Raw genomic sequence first — 23,197 nt, 5'->3', positions numbered from 1 at the left:
AACATATAGGCCTACCCATCTTCAAACCTGCCATTAACCCTGGTTATTATATCATTTTGCCTTTTCATAATTATATTATTATTTAATAATTGTTGCAGTTGAGATGATCATTACTACTTTCCTTTTGTTTATTATTCGTTTGTTTTGGTGACCTTGTTTATATTTGTCTTGGTGACCTTTGCTCATCATTTGTTTGTTGTGGTGACCTATGACCTCTGCCCTCCGGAAGGAAGGTCGTCCTTCACCAAGATCCCCCCTTGGCATTCGTCTTTGGGCACGTGACGATGACGCTGTGCATTTTTAAGACGTCGGTCCCTCTGCTTTTGGTGTTTTGCGGACATGTTTGTCCGTTAGCCAAAGGCTTATTGCTCCGTAAGGCTTCCTTAGGGCTTCTTCTGGGTGGGTTGTGTTGTGATACTTTGTTGTTGGAATGTTTTGTATGTGTGTGGTTGTGTGTGTGTGTACGTGTGTTTGTTTGCTTTTGCAAGTAATACGTCTCAAGTATGCTTGCGTGACTGCATGCATATCTGTGTTTTTATCCAGACGTACGTTACACGCAAATGCATGTACACTTGTTTTTTTTGTAGGTAAATCATAATTGAATATGTCTAAAATGTGCTTTCAGAATTGTATACTGTATGTATGTGTGGTTTCATACACGTATACATGCAAGTGTATGAAATTTATAAGTAAAGACGGATAAAATATGTTTATGTGTCTTCATACACGTATACATGCAAGTGTATGAAATTTATAAGTAAAGACGGTTAAAATATGTTTATGTGTCTTCATACACGTATACATGCAAATGTATGAAATTTATAAGTAAAGACGGTTAAAATATGTTTATGTCTTCATACACGTATACATGCAAATGTATGAAATTTATAAGTAAAGACGGTTAAAATATGTTTATGTCTTCATACACGTATACATGCAAATGTATGAAATTTATAAGTAAAGACGGTTAAAATATGTTTGTCTTCATACACGTATACATGCAAATGTATGAAATTTATAAGTAAAGACGGTTAAAATATGTTTGTCTTCATACACGTATACATGCAAGTGTAAAATTTATAAGTAAAGACGGTTAAAATATGTTTATGTGTCTTCTTCATACATGCAAATGTATGAAATTTATAAGTAAAGACGGTTAAAATATGTTTGTGTCTTCATACACGTACAGTATACATGCAAATGTATGTACACTTTTTATAGGTAAATTATAAGTACATACACTTAAAATATGCTTACATCATTGTATATCTTTGTTATGCATACACATAAATACATGTATGTAGAATTACATCATTGTAATGATCCGCTCTTGTTGTGAAAGTTTAATACATAGATGTCTCGTCCTCGATTACATCAGTCGAAGTATGAATATGTCAGTGGCAATTAACATATTTATTTTCATCTGCCATCCTCCGTTGGGGAGACAGTATGAAGTAAGAAGTGTTTCCTCTAGAGAGAGAGAGAGAGAGAGAGAGAGAGAGAGAGAGAGAGAGAGAGAGAGAGAGAGAGAGAGAGAGAGAGAGGAAATATTAAGAGTCAGTGAACTTTGACGTTTACTTTGAAATACGAGAATTAATTAGATAACTGGCAATGGCTGTTGCTTGCGATTGCTTGCGATTTGGGGATTGCCAACAAGCCCGTCTTGCTACGCACTTATATACCTTCTTGCCAATAATGCTTGTGAAAACAGGTCCATAATTATGTGACGTTCTGGTGAAATTTTTGTTAAATATTTGGGCTTGAAAGCAAAGCAACTTGAGGTAGAACAATCTACCATAAATATGTATGTATGTATGTATGTATGTATGTATGTATGTATGTATGTATGTATGTATGTATGTATATATATACATATATATACATATATATACATATATATACATACAGTACATACATACAGACATATATACTGAATATTTATGTATATATACATATGTATATGCACATATATATACATATACATACACAAACACATACATGCATACTGTTCTCCGCCTCAACTTAATTAGCTCGTCTCTCAGAACAGCCTTAATAACTTAATCAAATCACGAGACCTTGTTAACTGTATTTAAAAAAAATATGTATATTTATACACAAACGCGTTCCGCCGGACTAACTCATTCTATCATACTTATTTATGACCGCACGTGAAGGGGCCTGATTGAAGGTGTTCTGAGCTGAATTCATACCCTCTCCCGTTCTCGTAAATAAGATGAAACTGGTCTTGGCATATCTCGTTTAGCTGAGGCCATCTCTTATGGGAAAATGAATGAGATTGGCTCTGGGTCCATCTCGCGTAAGAGATGTTGGCTTTAATTTCATATTGTTTGTTGCATAGTTTTTTTTTTATGAATTTCGTAGATGAGAGTTACCTTGTAGGATTTGGAATAACTAATATATTTTACTAATATATATATATATATATATATATATATATATATATATATATATATATATATATATATATATATATATATATATATATATATATATATTATATTTATTCATTTTCGTTTTGAATCTCATAAATAAGATTGCTTTCATATCATCTTTGTTTTGTTATATAGGTTTTTTTTTATCAGTTTCATAATTGAGACTTAGCATGTGGGACTTGAAGTCATTCCATATTACTCTTGATTATATGAAATTTATTAGTTTTCGCTTTGAATCTTATAAACAAGATTGCTCTCTGAATATCTGTAAAATAATTTTTCCCGTTTACTGGCAAATACATTAATGACATGCTTTTCCTTGTCTCTTTGTAAGGCAAGATGCTGCCTTTATCACTTCATCAAGATATTTGAGAATCCGTTGCATATAACAAAAACTCAGAAGTTGAATACATTATCTTAATTTTATGATAATGTATTGTGGTCTTAGGTAGAGTCAGTGTTAATTACTGATAAAATGATACGGCGTCAGTCAATCGATCATTAATTTCCTTATCTGTGTCTCGAGCCGCGTTCTTATCCATTTCTCAGCTGCTTGATAGATTGCTCTATCTGCAGTTGCTTTGTCAGCCGCAAGGCATTGATTTAAGTCGTCTCGAGGACTTTTGTGCATGTTGTGACCTGAATAACTTCTAGTTTTTCCTAAGAAGCCTTGATTTCTCTCATTGTTTACCCTGAACTTCTCTCCTTGCTTTGAGACTATTAGTTTCTCTGAAAACTTGCTTTGAAACTCAGTTTCTCTGAAAACTTGCTTTTGAAAGTGTCGGTTTCTCTGAAGACTTGCTTTGAAGCTCTCATTTTCTTTGAAAACCTGCTTTGAAACTCTCAGTTTCTCTGAAAATCTCTTTTGAAACTATCAGTTTCTCTGAAAACTTGCTTTTGAGAACTATCATCTTCTCTGAAACCTTGAAACTCGTTTTTGAAACTGAAACTCTGTTTCTCTGAAAACTTTTGCTTCTCTGAAACCTTGCTTTGAAACCGTGTCTCTGAAAACTTGCTTTGAAACTCTCAGTTTCTCTGAAAACTTGCTTTGAAACTCTCAGCTTCTCTGAAAACTTGCTTTTGAAACTATCAGTTTCTCTGAAAACTTCCTTTGAAACTCTCAGCTTCTCTGAAAACTTGCTTTTGAAACTATCAGTTTCTCTGAAAACTTACTTTGAAACTCTCAGCTTCTCTGAAAACTTGCTTTGAAACTCTAACTTTCTCTGAAAACTTGTTTTGAAACTCTCAGCTTCTCTGAAAACTTCCTTTGAAGCTCTCAGCTTCTCTGAAAATTTACTTTGAAACTCTCAGTTTCTCTGAAAACTTGCATTTAAACTCTCACTTTCTCTGAAAACTTGCTTTGAAACTCACTTTCCCCGAAAACTTGCTTTGAAACTCTGAGTTTCTCTGAAAACTTACTTTGAAAATCTGAGTTTCTCTGAAAACTTGCTTTGAAACTCTCACTTTCTCTGAAAACTTGCATTGAAACTCTCACTTTCTCTGAAAACTTGCTTTGAAACTCACTTTCTCTGAAAACTTGCTTTGAAACTCTCAGCTTCTCTGAAACTATATCCTGAATCAAGCATCCTTGTCTGAGAGAGTCGATTTCATCGCTATCTCTGTCCGGAACCGCTTGGCTGCTAGTTGTTTGCCTTCGGAGTCAAATCCCAAGTATCGCCCCGGAGGAGACATCAAAATGCATCTTTCTGAATGAAAACCCACAGAAGAAGAAGAAGCAGAAGAATTCTTACCACGTTTAACATTCGCAAGAAACGAGTTACAAATTATCGGGGATGGGTCAACCCGGTTTTTAATAATCGCTGCTGCAGCATCTCTGGTGGCGAGATTTCATTAGCAATTCTTAACGACGCTTCAGCCTCTTAAGAGGTATTCATGAAGACACCGATGATGTAATCGGCTCTCTTGATTGTATATTGAATGAGGCTGACGATGAGATGTATGCAAGGTGGGAGAGGGAGAGGTTGGGGGGAAGGAGACACAATTTCGCTAGGGTTCATCTCGTCGACTTGAATTAAGAATTACTCGTGTTGTGTTTTTTCTTTAATTGGTGAATGTGACACCACAGGAAATAACCAGATACTCTCTCTCTCTCTCTCTTTTTCTCAGTGTATATATATATATATATATATATATATATATATATATATATATATATATATATATATATATTAGAACATTAAGTATGACCACATTTATGCAGTTACACAAATATTAAATAGAGATAGGTGCAATCTAAGCCCACTATCTAATTTATGCAATCAAATCCATGAAACTTATCAGTGGAAGCGAAAAAGCATGTGGGGCAAATAAATGCCACCAAATAAAAAGAAAAATTCAAAACAAAGAAAGGGGAAAATACCATAGGAATTTTCCCACCCAAAGTAGGACGAAGAGTCGCTTCGGAAGAAATAAAAAAAAAAAAAAAAAGCTGCACATGATATTCTTGTAAACACAAATGATTGATGCGTTCTCGAAGTGTGGCATTTTGCTTACAAACCGTGATTGACATCTTCCGTGCCCGGGCATGAGAAAAAACGCCTTTCAAATCGATATTTAAGTACCCAGTGGAACGTTGTTCAACTGAAATCCATAATTTATTTCTTGGCCCGTCAACTGAAGTACTCTTTAGTATAAAAAAGGCCTTTCTTGGTCATGCGCAGTCGCAGTTCAAACCTTAGTTGTCGAGTCTTGCATGTCAGGCCCCTCAGGCAAGCAAGCGCCTCCTGAAGTGTAATGTTTGCCCGTGTGCGCGTGTGACGCCACATGTGCCGTTCTTGTTCGCAGGCGGCGAGTTCTCGCACCCAAATATACCTCTGACAACATAGCATTACGTCATCGCTTCACCTGGGTTCCTCTCTCTCTCTCTCTCTCTCTCTCTCTCTCTCTCTCTCTCTCACGCACATACCCTCACCTCCTCCCTCTCTCTCCCTCCCGCACAGAAGTGATAGGGTGCGCCTCGAAGCATTTAAAAACTCTCTCTCTCTCTCTCTCTCTCTCTCTCTCTCTCTCTCTCTCTCTCTCTCTCTCTCTCCTATTATCGCCATCATCATAATCTTCGAAGGATGTACGATATACAATTTGTAGTTAAGTTTTTGTCTCCCGGAGAGGATGGCTGGTTCCTTATTTATTGCCGAATTTCGGGACCCCGGGCCATTCGTATGTCACCTTAAAGCGTGTCTGGGCTGCAATTTGCACTGCCGCAGCTTTCAATAAAAATTGTAAACACTGAGTTTGTTTGGGCTGCTAACACCTTGTTTAGCCTGATTTATTGCAGTGATGTAGTTATTTTTTATATATATATTTTGTGAGTGGGACGGATTTTACCTATTATAGACAGGAAGAAGATGCTGATATATTTTTCTATATTTATATATTTTTCTGTTTTCTCTCCATATTTTGCAAGTGGGCAGAAGCTTTACCTTTTAAAAATGGAAGATTATAATACTATTTTTCCTCTTATTTTTGTATTACTAATTGTAACCCGTTAGAATACAATATTTTTAAGTTTCCATACAAACAGAAACGGTTTTTTGCTTACATTCAGAAAGGACATTGTTACAGTACTGAAACTTGATGCTTGTAATGATCATATATTTTACAAACTGCCCATGCGAAAGATACGGGAAGAAATCGGCAATACACACACTTGTAAAGAATGTATTCATGATATTTTCCCAATTAATAAATGAAGAGAGAGAGAGAGAGAGAGAGAGAGAGAGACAGAGAGAGAGAGAGAGAGAAAACAAGTTATCTAAAATTCAACGTAATCATGTTGTACATGTTCTTATTAGTATTTCTGTAAGAAATGCTGTATGCAAGAGGAATATAATATAAATAAATAAATGAAGAGAGAGAGAGAGAGAGAGAGAGAGAGAGAGAGAGAGAGAGAGAGAGAGAGACTGCGTGCGCATGCTAGAGGTTGCCAAATCTCTCCTCTCAGGGACACGGTGACACGATTAAGCCTGGTCCAATGGCAGGAGAAACAGCGGCCAGGAACAGCCTAGCGACGTCCGTAATGCATCGGAAATAGGCACAGATTAGACAACTGTCTCTCGAATTAGCCGATAAAGAAAGACCTAGAGAGAGAGAGAGAGAGAAATGGACGGCTACAAGTCGGAGCATTTAGCCACGCTTGGCAACTGTTTCAGTCCCTCCTTCCCCCTCTCCATGGCAACCGCCATGCAAGACTGGTAGCCTCCCATGGGGTCCCTCCACCTTCCCTCGGCCACCTCCCTTCCCCTGCCCCATCCTCCCCCCCTCATTCCCCCCCCCCCTCCCTCACACCCCAGCCGTCCCAGCTCAGGAAAGTTTCGGGTCGAACGAACGCGCGCTGCGTCTCGGCTCGGGTGAGAGAGAGAGAGAGAGAGAGAGAGAGAGAGAGAGAGAGAGACCGAACCCATACCATACTTGCCGTCGAAACAGTTGAACATCGGACGCGAAGCGTGATGAAAGGAACGGTCGCCTCGCTGCTGGATGCGGCGGCGCTGGTGGTGGTGTCAGGAAATCCTGAAGAGGAGGTGACGAAGAAGGAGGAGGAAGAAGAAGAAGACGCCCTGGGCCTGTTGATTCCTATAAAACGTGAAGAGAGAAACGGAAGTTACTGAGCGATAACGAGAGATATAAATATATATATCTCATTGACACACAATTCCTGGAACTGAAGAGATATATACAATCGATGTGATATTTCATATCCCCTTGCGAGAAAAATATTATCTCTATGTATATAATATTCCTTTAAGACTGACAAAAGATACCACGTGATTTATTTTAAACTAAATAAGAATCTATTTAAAGAGAAAGCTTTACAACTAAAATAATAGGTGCTAACAACATTCTTGTTTTTAAATTATTATGGGGGAACTGCCTCTTACACCAAAGAGAACAATGAAGGTGAGTGAAATATGCATTTAATATTTTTAATAATATGTAATATTGTATTGAAATGATTGTCATAAACATATTTATGAAGGGAAGATGGTCATCGATAAATTGACCATATGGACGTCGAGATAGAGAGAAGGGTGGGCTTTTAAACACCGTACCATATGGAAGGGGGAGAGAGAGAGAGAGAAAGAGAGCATCGCTATTTCATTGATCGATACCTTCGACGTCTCGTCAATATGTTAGGATGTTTGCGAAGACACTCGAAGGGGGATTATACTGAGAATGACCTACTTGCAATGAGGAGAAACTGAATTCGTTAAGATGTTCTTCGCCTTCAGTTTAAATGTATGACGTGTTGGCCATTCGACCATATGTGCAGAATCATGTACGTGTGTATATATATATATATATATATATATATATATATATATATATATATATATATATATATATATATATATATACATACATACATACACTCATTATATACATGTTTTAATATATATACACATACACGCATACATTTGTACATACACAAGTGTGTGTGTGTGTGTGTGTGTGTTTGCTTAATCAAATTTATAATATGGCATGTAACCTACGTGTAGTTATATAATTTATATGTTTTATGTATAACAACAAAATTTATGTATTTTATGCCTTTTTTTATTTTGTTGACTTGCTATATCAAAACTCTCTCTCTCTCTCTCTCTCTCTCTCTCTCTCTCTCTCTCTCTCTCTCTCTCTCTGTGTTTGTGTTGGTGCCCATGGGAACAATGATTACAGTCAACCACTTCTCGGAAGTTTGACAATGCAGCGTAAACGTAAATACAATAATAAATAAAAAAAAAAGTATTTCCTGTGAATCAGATATAATTAATATATTTTAAGATTTTGTTTCATTCGTAGTTACAAAAAATGCAATTGTTTCATTTATTCTGTTTCATTCATAGTTAACACTAATGTTGTTTTCATAAGTTGTGTCTCTTCGGCAATAATAAACATTGCATTTCTCAGTAATAGTAAATACTTATTATAATTCCTCTCGTAATTAGATATAGGTTTTCTCGTTTGACAATCATCGTAATTTGTAACTTTCTGAATTACACATTCGACATTGCTTCAGTCTTAATAAAAAATATATAAATGTCACTCAATTTTGGTTTTAATAACGGTCAAAAGTTAGAATAGAATAATCTCCGCTTAACAAAACGGTTGTACATATTCCCTGCCCCTGTGTTGATGTCACCGCTTTTATCATACTGCGTCCCTTCCCCCCACCGTACAGAAAGAGGGAAGAGTAGGAAAAAGGGGGAATAACATCTGTTGCTTTTTTTGTCTCTCTCTCTGTCTCTCCCTCTTTCGTGAGGATATGTCAGGGCGGGGTGGATAAGGCAAGACAGCTGTTGCTTTCCAAAACAGGTGTATTTTCGTGCACTTGTGGTCACGAAGTAAGCAGGTCATTCGGACTTAATTGGCGTGGAATTTTTATATATTTATTTATTTATTTAGTTATTGTCGCTGGGACCAGCTTATAATATTTGTTAATTTCTTATTGATTGACATATTTCATTACTTTTTCTCCCTATATATTGTATATATATATATTATATGTATATATAGTATGTATAATATATCTGAAGTCGCCAATTTGGAATAAACCAACATTAACTATATTAGTTTTTACAAACTTAAATATCACGAGTGAAAAAAGGAATTACATGCCTTGCCGTGAATATATGACAGCGTTTAAAGAGAGGCAGAAGAAGAAGAAAAATAAGAGAGAGAGAGAGAGAGAGAGAGAGAGAGAGAGAGGCGCAACGCGTAAGGCCTCTTCCAGATCAATACATTTTCCTGAACCTCCATGATTCGCGCCACGTATTGCTCTCTCTCTCTCTCTCTCTCTCTCTCTCTCTCTCTCTCTCTCTGCTCCACCACTCCTTTTTGGGTTGGTGGCTGGGGTAATGACCCCCTGCGAGTTGGGGGGTGGGGGGAAGGGGAGGGAAAGCTCTTCATAAGCCTGCTGTAATTTTTATATTTTTAAAAATTAGAATGCTTGGCAGCGGGGCATCCCCACTCGCTTTCCCTTCGAGAAGGACACGCCCCAGTTTGCAGCCCCGCCCGTATGTTGACAAAGACATTGTTATTGTTGTTGTTTGTGTTTTGAGAGGGCATTTAAATTTAGATAATTTGTAATGGCTGTCTTTTGTTTACGCTCTCAGTTATTTGTATGCAAATATCTGTACATTACTTGATAAAAGGAGTTGCGTGCACGATTTTTATAGAGAATATTTTTGGCATCTCATCGTCTTTTGAAAACGGAAACATATGTCGTATTCTATGAAGTTGGTTCTGATTTGTTTGCACGGAGGCCTAGATGTATACATGCATCCAAGTGATCGTTTGTATCTTACATGTATATACGCATACATACATTTATATATATATATATATATATATATATATATATATATATATATATATATATATATATATATATATACACACACTATATATGTATGTATTAGGTATACATTTATATACACATTAAATATACATACGCACATATACATGAATATGTATATATTTATTTATTAATACTTTTACATTTTATAAATATTTTGTCACTTTTATGATTAAAAAACTCTTCAGAAAAGGAACATATACTAAATTCTTTTAAATAGAATTTACCTTCTGTCAGAATAAAAAAAAATACAACCATAATTCATAAAAATGAAACGATGCGGAACTTCTCTTCCAGTTAATTGGGATAATGGCCTTCAGTCATTATCCTAATGACATCATCGTAATTTACCCCTGCTATTTTCTTCTGTAATGAGTCAGATCGTTCAACTGACTCGTTAACGAGGCTATAAGCCGTTGCTAATTACCTCCGCTAACGTAGGTGAACGGGAGATATCATTTTATTCGTCCGCCCCCCTTTATTTTATAAGATATCTCGAAAAGTTACTTTTGGGTTTCAGTGGTACTCTTTTGGAGAGTTGGGCTAAGGATCATGGAAGAGGCTGTCAAATTTTGGGGAGGGTCCGAGTGATGGTGCAGGATTTGAGATTATTTGTTTATCAAAATTGTCTTCCCTCCCAGAAACGCCATTTTGACTTATTTCCTACTCTTCTTAGCTTAAATATTCTTCTTTTTACTGTTATATTTTCCTGTTTCCTTTCTTTTGACATATTCTTATCTTATTTTTGTGGTTTTTCGTCTTTTCAAAATTATTTCCGATATTTGAAAAAATATTTCGGTAATCGAATTTTGCGTATATTTCCATAAGGCATCAGGGGACCTTTCATTACCGCGACGCCAGACGGTTGAAAATCAATCATTCATTACTCACAATGTCTCTCCCCACCACGCTGAGTGTGTCCTATTGAAGGCAGAATTCATTCCCGTAAAAATAAATAAATTAATAAATAGATAAATAAAAAAATATAGAATTATTAACCATAAATACTGTTACGATATTTTGGAGTGTCAGTATCAGTCAGTAATTAAGTCGTTATGTGATAATTCCTTTATCAGAGGACACGCGTGCCCCCTTTGCCTGCCTTTGATAAGGGAATTGGCCAGTAGGAAAAAAAGGCTTTGATAAAGGCAATTGTATGCGTTTTTATTGGGACTGTTCTTTGTTTGTGTGTGTGTGTGTGTGTATGTATATGTATGTATATATATATATATATATATATATATATATATATATATATATATATATATATATATATATATATATATATATATATATCTTCTCTACTGTAATCTGATATTGAAGATTGTCAATGGAAATAATATAATTTTGTCTTACAAATACTGGTTTTACTGGCCTCTCAATCTATATATATATGTGTGTTTTAATCTTACCAGTACTGTACCCCCAAGCTTTCAAGCCGGACAACTCACGGACCGTAGCTAGCTTTGGCATTTGGAAATGGGAACGTTTGGTATTTAGAAGCCATGGCGCTTTGTGGGTCAGTCCAGTAAGCGCACTCTTGAATAATTTAGTGAGGATGGCCGAGTCTGGTCCATGGGCGGAAATTGCACGCGTTGCAGCCACTGGTGAATTGGGGTTGTATGTGTTTGCCGTTCATTTGTATTCTTGTTATGGCTGGCTGCCGGATAATAGGTTTTTTGCTGTTCAATATGGGTTGCCGGAAAATACAGTTTTTTTGTTCAGTATGAGTTGTGGGATGATACAGTTTTAACTGTTCTGTCAGGTTGCCGGATAATACGTGTTTTGCTGTTCAATATGGGTTGCCGGATAATCCAGGTTTTCTGTTCAATATGGGTTGTGGGATGATACAGGGTTTGCTGTTCAGTCAGGTTGTCGGATAATAAATTTTTTGTTGTTCAGTATGGGTTGTCGGATAATAAATTTTTTCTGTTCATTCAGGTTGTTAGAAAATAGTTTTCTCTCGGGATTCAGGTTGTCGATAAATACTGTTTTCGGTTATGTTTTTTCTAAATACAGCAATTCCTGGCTTTCCTTTTATTTAGAATACATATGAAATAGTTATTGGGAAAAGTTTGATATATAACAGCAGATTTTTGTAATTGCCAGATTATGTAGCTATGTACCTTAATTATGAACATCCCCCCAAGCCAAGATTAAATCAAAAGGTAGTTTTTATGTTAATACACCAGTTGTACCTTAAAGTCGTTCATATGTTTAATGAATACTTATTTTGCACAACCACGTGTGAATATATATATATATATATATATATATATATATATATATATATATATATATATATATATATATATATATATATATATATATATATATATGGTATGCTGTGTTGATTGATTACCTAATATATTACCGTAATTACTTTTTATATACACTGGATAGAATGAATTTCGACTTATATGTTTATATATCCAATTAAAATGCTGTGTTGATTGATTACCTAGTAACCGCGATATTTTAGATAATTATAGTTGAATTTGAGTCACTAGTATCAAGTTAAAATGGGACCTCCATCGATAAAAAAAATTCCGTTGTTACTTTATCGTAAAGCCATTTAAACTTTGTTGTAAGACCTCCTTTGTTTAAAAAAATCGCCATTTACTTAGCCGTAAAGCCATTTACATTCTTCAAAAGACCTCCATTGTAAAAAAAAAATTCCCTAGTTACTTAGCTGTAAAACCATTTAGACTTTGTAAGATCCCCATTGTAAAAAAAAATCCCTAGTTACTTAGCCGTAAAGCCATTTACATTCTTTATCAGTCGCACTTAATCCCTGATAGATATTCTTTATAGAGCCCAGCTACTCCCGGTAAAGCTCTCGATAGAGATTATAAAAAAAAAAAAAAAACGCCGAACTGATAAGTCACAGCAAACTCTGATACCGTACTCTGGCGATGCTCGGTGCGTGTGGCCGTGACGTCAGACTGAGAAGACAATCGATTTTAAGCTCTTCAGCTCCACCTGGAAGTCGATGGGAACTTCCCATGAGGTGACACGGATGCTAAGGGTTTTAACGACCTCCTTAGCAGACTTAAATTTGCTGATTGAATCTCAGAGTCTTGGGTTTCGTAAGCCTTCCATTATTCGAAGGGAAAGGAGGCAGAATGATAGGATTATATCTGGTTAATAAGTAGCGTCACGCGTCGTTGGAGGCGATGACTTTGATGATAGATAAGTAACGTATAATTATGCTATAGCTTTTAAAAGTAAGTCATGGCACTTGTCAAAATTAGCGACAGATTCTGTGCGGTGTGAAACTCTACGGTCTGCGAACGATTGATTTCAGTGGTAGTGGTACCTTTTTAAAATGACTTGGTCAGGTCACTGTTTGTATTGAGAGTAAAGGTTTCTAATATCCTGCACAGTTTTTACTCATTCCTCGTGGACATCAAATGTTTCATTATTATTATGATATAGTTGTTGATATTATAAATGGAAAAATTTACTTTTATTGTTAATTTACTTTATGATTGTTCTTCGACAAGCTCTTTCACTTTCCCTTTAGAAGGACATTTTTTAAAGTTTGTGCTTGCAACAGTTTAAGAAATGTATCACCTCGGGCTTTATTATTATAATTATTATAATTATTATTATTATTATTATTATTATTATTATTATTATTATTAATGAGCTATTTTGTTGTTTTTTATTTCAGGTGCTGGTGGGAGAAGCAGTTTGGTCTGGGGAACGGGTAACTGAGCTCAGAAAGTTAGCTAGGGAAATACAACTGCACGTAGCCGAAGACACAGCCCAGGACACTCCTCTTGTGGCTGAAGTGGAACGTCTTGGATTCAGAATCACCAGCTTGACGGAAGCCATCACGCAGCTCAGTAGCAACTTGAGTCTCCAAGCGGATGCGGAGCAAGAGCATAAAGACGAAGCTGCTCTGCGGAAGCTGAAAGATGGAATCAGCGAGGCCAACACCCTCCTGGCACTGCCGGTACCTGAAGTCACCGAAACTGCGGAGCGAGTGACGAAGCTGCAGAACCAACTAGTGTCCCTGGGTGAATCTGGAGGTCCGATGATTGAAAGTGGTCCCACTCAGGTGATAGAGGCCTGGCAAACTGCAGTTCGGGACACCCACGATCGGTACGAACAAGTTGTGGCGGGTCTTAGCACTGATGATGAGCAGCTTGCAGCTGCGTTGACAACATGGCAGAATTATGTTGAGAGCGTAGAAAGTAGCATGAACGCTCCAGCTCCAGCTACACGTGAGGGCTTGCATGAAGCATCTCGCCTGTGTCAAGTTCATCGCTCTATCATTACGACGCAAGCAAATGTTTTGTCGACCATGCAGGAGCAAGCACAGTCAGAAGACGCACCTCCCCACATCAAGGCTCTTCAAGACCGCCTTAGGACTCTCATTTTGCGCCACAAGACTGTCCTTACAACTGTGACCGAGAGGGAACAGTTGTTACTTGAAACCATAACAACTTGGGAAACATATAGAATAAAGGTAGCTCAGTTGCAAACATGGATACTCGCTTTAGAACAAGAAAAACAAGGACTGCAGTTGCGTCAAGTCGCACGGCGCCGCCTTGACAAAGTCATCAATAGATTGCAGTCACTTTTGGAACAGCTAGGCAGAGGAGAAGAACAGGTGGAAGAGGTAGCAAAGTTATGCCAGCAGCTTGTATCGTCATGCGATCCCAGCATCCACTCTATAATAAAGGCAGAGCTTGCCTCTCTACAACAGCGCGTGACAAACATGCGTGCTGGTGTGGAGACATGGCTCAGCTATCTGAACAGAAGCTCTAGTCTGTGGCAGCGTTATGAGGAGGTTTACTCCAGGTTGAATTCCATTCTTGGTGAGTTGCAGTCGAGACTAGCAGAAGACTTGCCATCAGACTTTGGCAGTGTCAAGGAAACAATTAAGAAATACCATGAAGCTACAGCATCCATAGAATCACTGAATGGAGACCTTTCTCTTCTGAGAACAACTCGTGAAGAAATGGTCGACTCCTTGACACCAGCGGACCTTCGTCTTGTAACTCAACGTATGTGGAGGGTCACGCAATTGCAAGCAGAGCTTTTACATCAGTACAGACTGAAAATAAGTACATTAGAAGACAGACTAGAATTGTGGCAGCTATATGATACCAGATATCAACAGTTCTTATCTTGGGCAAAGGACATGGAAAATAAGATTGAAGGTGGGTCAGAACAGTACATCAACACATTAATCAGAAAGTTAGAGCATGATTATCAAGTAGAAATTGACACCAAGAGCATTGAGAAATTATGGCTTGTATCTGAGGGACAAGAACTTATCTCATGTAGTAATGAAGAACAAGCAGCAGAGCTGAGGAAAAAGATAGAACACATTGAAGCTACATGGAAACAGATTCATGATAGGTGTAACAGCAGGAAACAGAAGCTTCAAGATATTGTCACCACTATAAACAAGGCCGAGGTAACTTTGGCAGAACTCAAAGAATGGCTGTTCCTTATTGAAAAGAAACTATCCAGTCCAGTTGTGTTCCAAAACAGCTCTAAGAAAGAAATTGATAGTCTCCTGGAAGCAGAGGAAGAAATTCGCAAAGAAATTGAAAAACAGAGTGGTACAATTTCATCTGTGCTTAACCTTTGTGATATGGTAATTCATGATTGCACAGAGTTTGATGCAAATGGTGACACTGACTCTCTTCAGGAAGCTCATCAGAATCTCGAGCGTCGATGGGGTGACATCTGTACCCGAGCTGAGGAACGGAAGAAGTTCATCAAGAAAACTTGGAAGATGTGGGAGGAGCTGGTTATTCTCAACACGACGTTTGTCGAATGGCTGACATCCATGGAGTGTCGAGTGATGAATTTAACAGCGGCATCTACATTGGTGACATATGGCAGTTTGGAAGAGAGAATAACCGAAGTCCACGAGCTGCAACCATTGATCCACGATAAGACTCCTTTGTACGAGCAACTCAATCAAAAGTACCGCGTTTTGGCGAGACCCTATGGAAGAGAAAACAGACTAGACCAAGCAAATGAAATAAGAAATATGGTTAAAGCCTCAAATACGAGATTCCATACTCTAAGTTATCATGTGACAATTATTTTAAGACGCCTTAGATATAGTAGGAGACTGTTTGATGAGTTTGAGAACAACAGAGAACAGCTGATGTCGTGGGTTAATGACTTTGATCTCAAAGTGTCAGAATACGATAATCAGTCCTTTGCCAACCTAGAGCACAAACAGCGAGCTCTTCTGCAGTTAGCTGCCGAATATGAAGCCAAAGAAGATGCACTGAGGAGCTTTGATGACTCTGTCACCTACTTATTCCAAAGAAGTTCTTATCCTGATTGTCTTCTCATCGAGGAGAGCTTAACTGAGTACTGGTTGACAAGAAAGCTCATCCATACCAGGCTACTGACCCTTCAGGAAGCCATTGAAAAGGAAATTACTGAAACCCCGGGTGCCTCCATGATTAAGATCGACTCAAGTTATGCAGTGCCCAAGCTTTCCGAGGAAATTTACGATCAGCAAGAGGACGAATACAGGGTGCCCTTGATGTCAGATGCAGAACTGCCGAGCTTAGAACCCGCTTTAGGTTCCGTGGATATGTCCCTTATTGGTGCTGTAGGTGGAAGATCCCTTCTGGTTGAGATGAGAGCAGCTCTAGACGAAAGCAAAAAGCTCCTGGGACGCCTTGAGGAGGCTTTGAAGTGTCCTACACCTCAGGGTGCGGAAGTGGACAAAACCTACTATTCATTCGTAAGTGCAAATGAGTGGAAAGTACCGTGACATAGTGTGCTTGACCTTAACAGTAATCTTATACCTTGAGAAGCATGTAAAGAGATCTGAATAGAAGGGCTTCCCTGCAATGCTTTTGAAGACTTATAATAATTTGATTTTTGTTTTCCAATTCAGTCGAAACAGCTAGCAGGATGCAGGTCGTCGGTGGATCTTTTGAGTTCGTTGGTTCAGCACACTGGCGATGATCCAGAGGTCAGAGAACTCCATCCAGAGGTCAACCAGGTCATAGAAGAGTTTGCGCAGTTAGAGATTCTGTCGAAGGCTAAACAACAGAGGCTTAAAGAAAGCAGGTAGGTTTGGAATTCCTGGTAATTTTAAAAGAATTCACTGAAAGGTCTGTCCAGACAGAAGAGTAGGCGTTCTGCCTTACTCTTATTTCTTAAGATGTTTCTACTTCACACATTTCTATCTCCATTCTCACTTTCTTTGACTGATTCAATGGTTAATAAAGCATAGTAAAAATTAAATACTAAGTTGTTTGCGAATATCTGATAATTGTTGATGTAATTTTTTCAGTAATACCATAAGATCTTACATGCACAAAAAGTTAGGTTTCCTCTAGATATGCAAAATATCTTTGGCAGTATGAGGTACTGCAGTAAGAATAATGTTTGTTAATTAAACTTTCCAGCAAATTACATTACAGTAATGAAAACTTTAAACTTCAAACAATTCAGTTTGTAAAAACTTTTGCAATGTTGACGATACATGATCATGCATGACTAGTAGTAATTTATATTTGCATGTTTCAATACCCAAGGAGGTGGTAAGTATAGTGAAGGTTGGCGTGAGGTGTAGCTTTTTATAGAGAGCTCTTTGATTAGAATCAGACAACTGGATCTAGAAATCTGCTGTGTTAAAAAAAAAAAAAGTTTTCTAATTGCTAAGACCGCATCTTCGACAAAAAAAAAAAAATCAATACTAGAATCATTTAAGTAAGAGCTGTTGACTTGATCGTCATACCTAGGCAAATGCAGCACTGTACAAGAAACCTTTTGCCAGGATAGCCTTAAATGTTTTCTGTTATGCTCTACTGTTTAGTATTTTCCTTTTATATTTGCAGTTGCTATCTGAAGTAAACACACGTGTTTTCTAAACTCCATAGATTTGGATTTGTGGCTACAGTTCTGTAATCAGAGAGATATTGGGCTGAATATGATGCTTGCTTTTGTTGAAGGGGGTAAATTTGCCTCTATGCCTTGAATATATAGAATGTATTTCATAAATGGCTTTCTCTTGCTAGTTTCCATAGGAGTCAGCTTTCCAATAGTCCCTACACAAGGTATTTATGCCCCAAATCTTAATGGCATTGGGGGTTATCAGGTTAATTATGGGCATGGATGCGAGTTTTTAAATAGTACCCTTACTTTTGCCTGTCATTTTCGGTTCTGTTTTACACATTTATGGACATGAATAATGGTTATGTTTATTCTCACTGGATGATAAAACGTTAAAGCATATTTTTTTTTCTCAGGTAATGGCAGTTATTTATGCATTCTCCCCCCCCTTTTTTTCAGTGTTAAAAATTTTAAAGTGTCTCACTTTTAAGTTGAGGTGTTCAGGAATATGAATTGATTTTGACTTCGCTTATGATTCTGCATGGATATACATTGTTGATATTTGTCAGAACTATAGCCTTATTGCATAATTTTACCCTTCTAAATGTGATGATTTTCGATATAATTTTTTTTTTTTATTTTACATAGACCCCCCCCCCACGAGAAAGTAAAGAAGTCATCCTATCAATAAATGCTATGTTTTAGTTCAGATTTGTGACGCCATTTTCTTCTGTCTGTTTTCTGAATTTTTTTTTTACTTCGTAATGGAATTTTTATGTAAAATCTTTCAACAGTGTAGTGGTTCATGTAATAGTGGAACTTAATTATTCCAGCAATAACCTTTTAGTAAATACTTGGTCCTTGCATTGAATAAGGTAAATTTTCTTTTTAAATCTTAAAAATATTTATACATTTTGTAATGAAATTTAACGCCCGTAAATGTTTATACCAGGTTAATTTTGCTCGTCCTGGCAAACAACATTAATGTTAACAAATTAAAAGAGAAAATATATTAGACATTCAAAGTGAAGTTCATGTGTTAAATTATTGTTAGCATTTGAATGAATAAGGCTTCATTTTCCTGTACTCGGCTCTGTATTATCTGTAATATTTATTTTGAATTCTCACTTTAGACTATACTTAACAATCTCCCATTTACAATTACTCCACTAAGCAATGCGTAAAAAGTATGTCCATTTGACCGACGTCATTGACTGCTATCATTCTTTCGCATATTTACGCCACGCTATTCTTTGGGAAAACTTGCGTATGGTATGTTTTGCTCCGTCTTTTATAAAATACACATACCCAAGTATTTTAGCCCACCGCCCCAATGATAATACGCACATGGTATTTTAGCTCTGTGTTTGGGTATTTTGAATTTAATGTTTACAAAATACACGTAGTAGGGTACGTATTTTTTCTCCACTTGAAAAAAATTCGCGGGATATAATTATATATATATATTTTTGTATTGATAGCATTCACAAAATCACTTTTGGTCCACGTATATGAAAACGCGGTAGTTTTTTCCATGCCTGTAGAATACTCACATTTTTTTTCTTTTTAAATACACTTGGTACTCTTGCTCCACGTTTTTCAAATATTTCTAGTACCCTTCACTTCGTAGGCTCAGAATACACAGTGCTTTTTTTTACGCCACATGTGTAAAACTACGCGTTTTTGTTCCATAGTCAAAAAATACACAGTGTATTTTGTTCCACTTATAGACAATGTACATCGTATTTTTACTACACTGGTACACTTTACCTTTTGTTCCGTGTTTGTAGGATACACAGTAATTTTTGCCATTCATTTTCAAAATACACAAGTAATATTTTGCTGGACTTTTATGAAATGCCTCAAAATACACTTATTTATTTTTTTAAAGTAAACTTTGTGCTTTTGCTAATTGGTCACATAAGGCGCACAGTTTCCCAACTTCATATTCTGTGAGGTAAAAACGATACTGTTCATGCATCATGTTCTTGAAATAGAAGTAATACATCGTTACGTGTGTATGAAATACGTTCCGTATTTACGCATCATACAAAGATATGAAAATAAAATATTTATGACATATATTATAGTAAATTTGTTCTTGAGGTTTCTCTTTTGTCAAATACCATGCATATTTTGGATGTAGTCATATTTCTAAGGAAAAATAAATGTTGTAATGTCTTCAGGTTAATATTGATAACATATATTTGTGATCGATATATAATTTTTCACAATAAACTCATAGCAGAATTATTATTATTTATTATTGATGACATTTGAATTACAAAGTCAACTTGCAGTCTTGTAGAATCAAAGCAGAATTACTATTGATGACATTTGAATTACTAAGTCAACTTGCAGTCTTGTAGAATCATTGCAGAATTATTATTGATGAATTTGAATTAAAAGGTCAACTTGCAGTCTTGTAGAATCATTTTGAAAGCTGTTACGGGGTCTTTGTAGCAAGATAAATCTACAAATTTATATCTACCCAGAAATCCATCTCATAAAACCTCTTCAAGATGATAGCTGTATAAATAGAGGCCATAGCTTAAAGCAGTGTGTGTTGAAATCAAGTAGTAAATCTAGATAGCAACGCATATAGGTGACCACTTATAGAGGTGACGGGGAGAGAGTTTTCGGGAGAGAAAAAAAAAAGATTGCTGTGAATAGCTGTAGTCCGTAGCTGATTGGGCATGCGCATGTTTTGCTTACAGTGAGACGTCATCCTTGACGTGCCCGCTGTGTTGCAGACGGAATTGGCAGCAGTTTGAGAATGACATGTGGCGCTTGGAGCAGTGGCTCAGCCATTCGGAGGCCACGCAGTCGATGCTACACAACCCCCCGACGCCCATGGAGCAACTCGAAGAGGTTGCACAAGACCACAGAGTAAGTGGGAGGATGTGGTCGCTGGGTCTTGGCGGCTTTGTAGACTTTTTTCGTTCCAGGAGTGTGTTCAGGCAGTTGCGGTGGATGGGGCGTTATTCTACAGGTGTTTTTTGCAAGGACCGTGCTATTAAGATGGTGGTATTTTGGAAGGAGTTTGCAGGTGTAATTGGATTGAAATGGTGGTATTTTGGAAGTAGTTTGCAGGTGTAAACGGATTAAAATAGTGGTATTTTGGAAGGAGTTTACAGATGTAAGTGGAATAAAAGGATATGGTATTTTTGAGTTTAACAGGTGTAAATGGAGTAATAAGAGTTGGTTTGGAAGGAGTTTACAGATGTAAATGGAATGAAAGGATTTTTTTTTTTTTTTCAGAAAGTTTCCATGTGTAAGTGGAATAAAACGAGGTGTATTTTGAAAGGAATTTGCAGGTGTAAGTGGAATAAAAGGAGTGATATTTTGGAAGGAGTTTACAGGTGTAAGTGGAATAAAAGGAGTGATATTTTGGAAGGAGTTCGCAGGTGTAAGTGTATTGAAAGGGGGTAAGTTTGCAGAATTACGGGTGTAAATGGAGTAAAAGAAGTTGTATTTTGGATGGATTTTGCAGGTGTAAATGGATTTAAAATGAGTCGTTTTCTGGAAGGAGTTTGCAGGTGTCAGTGGAATAGAATGAGTGGTCTTTTGGAAGGAGTTTTGCAAAATTGTGTATGGATATGTAATAAAAGTTATGGAGCCTTGAAAGGGGGGGTTTGCGCACAGAAGTACAAAAGATGGATGGTATTTTTCAAGGGTGTTTGCATAAAAATGCAATTTAAAAAATGGAATTTTATTTCTTTTGCATATAGAAATGCTATAAAAATGTTGGTATTTGCTATGTACTTTTATGTCTTCATAGTAGCTTCATTCATTGGGATGTCCCTTCAGAATACATATTGTAGATATATAGTTAATTTTTTTCACTTAAATAAGTAAACCTACCTTTAAGCTTTTGAATATTTAACTGTGACACTGCCAAACCATCTTAAGACTCCTCCCTAACACTGAGACCCTCCCCCCTCCAGGAGTTCCTAATGGACCTGGACGGCCACAAATCTGTGATAATGTCGCTGAACATCATCGGCAAGCACTTGGCCGAGCACACGCGCGACCAGAGGAGAGGAGCGCAAGTTCGAGAGCGCCTCTCCGCCGCCAACCGCCGGTGGGAAGCCGTCTGCGCCGCCGCGTCTGTCTGGCAGGCGAAGCTGCAGACGGCCCTCATGGGCAACTCCGAATTCCATTCCACCATCTCCGACCTCCTGGCCTGGACGGAGACGACGGAGGAGAACCTCCACAAGCTGGCCGCCGAGGAAGACACGGACGAGGCCGCCCTTCGCGAGCGCGTGAGCCGCGTCCTCGACGTCCGCGCCGAGGTCGAGCGTTGCGAGCCGCGCGTGGCGTCGCTGCACGAGGCCGCGCAACACCTCCTCACGCAGCAGCAGGACGACCAGTGCTCCGCCGTGCGCGAGCGACTCGCCCTCCTCTCCAGAAGGCTGCAGGTCCTCCTGCAGCTGTGCTCGCAGCAGCTGACCCATCTGTCCCAGCTGTTGGGACAGGACTTCACGAGTTCGCTGGCGTCCTTAGCGTCTTCTGGGGTAAGTGTGGCCGAGGTGATCTCTCATAAGCACAGTCCGTGATCATACTTGTCATATTATTTCCTCCAGTATACAGTATTATTTGCTGGCTTGCATGGATAAACCATAGAAAGAGTCGCACTGTTAGCACCGTAGTCTTCTTGAACCGCACACTTTTCTTTTTCCAGCTGTACGAGTCTGCAGAGTTTTCTCTGTCGCGACCAACCTCGCCCAGTTCCCAGACAGCCAGCTTCCATTCTGATGTTCAGTACGTACCAACTTGGCTCTGTGGGTCTTGCCAAGCACTTTGAGTAGTCACTGTCATCATGAGAGTCAGATTTAAAAAAAAAAAAAAAGCTATGTCGGTGTTTCTTTTCCAGTAACTTGTCATGTAGCGTTGTTCGAAAGCACAAGTTTTGTTTATTTCTGTTAATTCGTTATTTATTGCTATTTTTATGTTCATTTATCTTGATTCTTTCACGTATGCTGAGTGCAGATCAGTATCTTGAATATATCACCAAGGACTGCAAATATTTGAGATAAAATTAAGCCTTTTGCAGCTTTAAATCAAACACAACTAGTTTATTTGTTAGGTAACTGACATTATTCAGTAGTCATATAGAATTATTTTATGTCTAAAATTGTCTAGAAAGAATTTTTTATCAAGTCCAGGAAAGTTGAGTTAATTATAATTTTGAAGCATAACATATGAGATCTCCTGTAAAGTATTAACTTAAAAGTGTGCTGAGGTTAGTATTTAATCTAGCTGAATACATTTAGCATTTACTCTAACTCTGAATACATTTATTTGCATAATTTTTAACGTTCTATTGTCATTTTTGTTATATTTTAAATTTACCAAAATATTGTCTTGTGTACTCTTGAGTGATGTACACAAATTATGGAAGCTTTTTCTATTTCATCTTGCCAACAAGTCATGAAAATTTTTCGCCTGATTGAACTCGCTAACAGATCATGCTATTGTGTCCCTGTTTCACCCTGCCAATAAGTCCTGAAACTGTTTTCTTAGCTGATCTTACCAACAG

General features: G+C 37.5%; 1 protein-coding gene across 1 annotated transcript in view; it reads left to right on the top strand.

Annotated features, from left to right (window-relative positions):
• Positions 1-23,197, top strand: part of LOC136830105 (uncharacterized) — a 375,313-nt gene that overhangs the window by 347,833 nt on the left and 4,283 nt on the right. The window contains 5 exon segments of the mRNA XM_067089297.1: positions 13,499-16,555; positions 16,712-16,887; positions 20,373-20,544; positions 21,603-22,172; positions 22,340-22,419. Coding sequence (XP_066945398.1) covers positions 13,499-16,555; positions 16,712-16,887; positions 20,373-20,544; positions 21,603-22,172; positions 22,340-22,419 — 4,055 coding nt within the window.

Source organism: Macrobrachium rosenbergii, chromosome 46, assembly GCF_040412425.1.
Source record: "Macrobrachium rosenbergii isolate ZJJX-2024 chromosome 46, ASM4041242v1, whole genome shotgun sequence".
In the NCBI taxonomy this organism is placed as follows: domain Eukaryota; kingdom Metazoa; phylum Arthropoda; class Malacostraca; order Decapoda; family Palaemonidae; genus Macrobrachium; species Macrobrachium rosenbergii.
The sequence above is the reverse complement of the archived record's forward strand: the minus strand, read 5'-3'. Positions and strand labels throughout refer to the sequence as shown.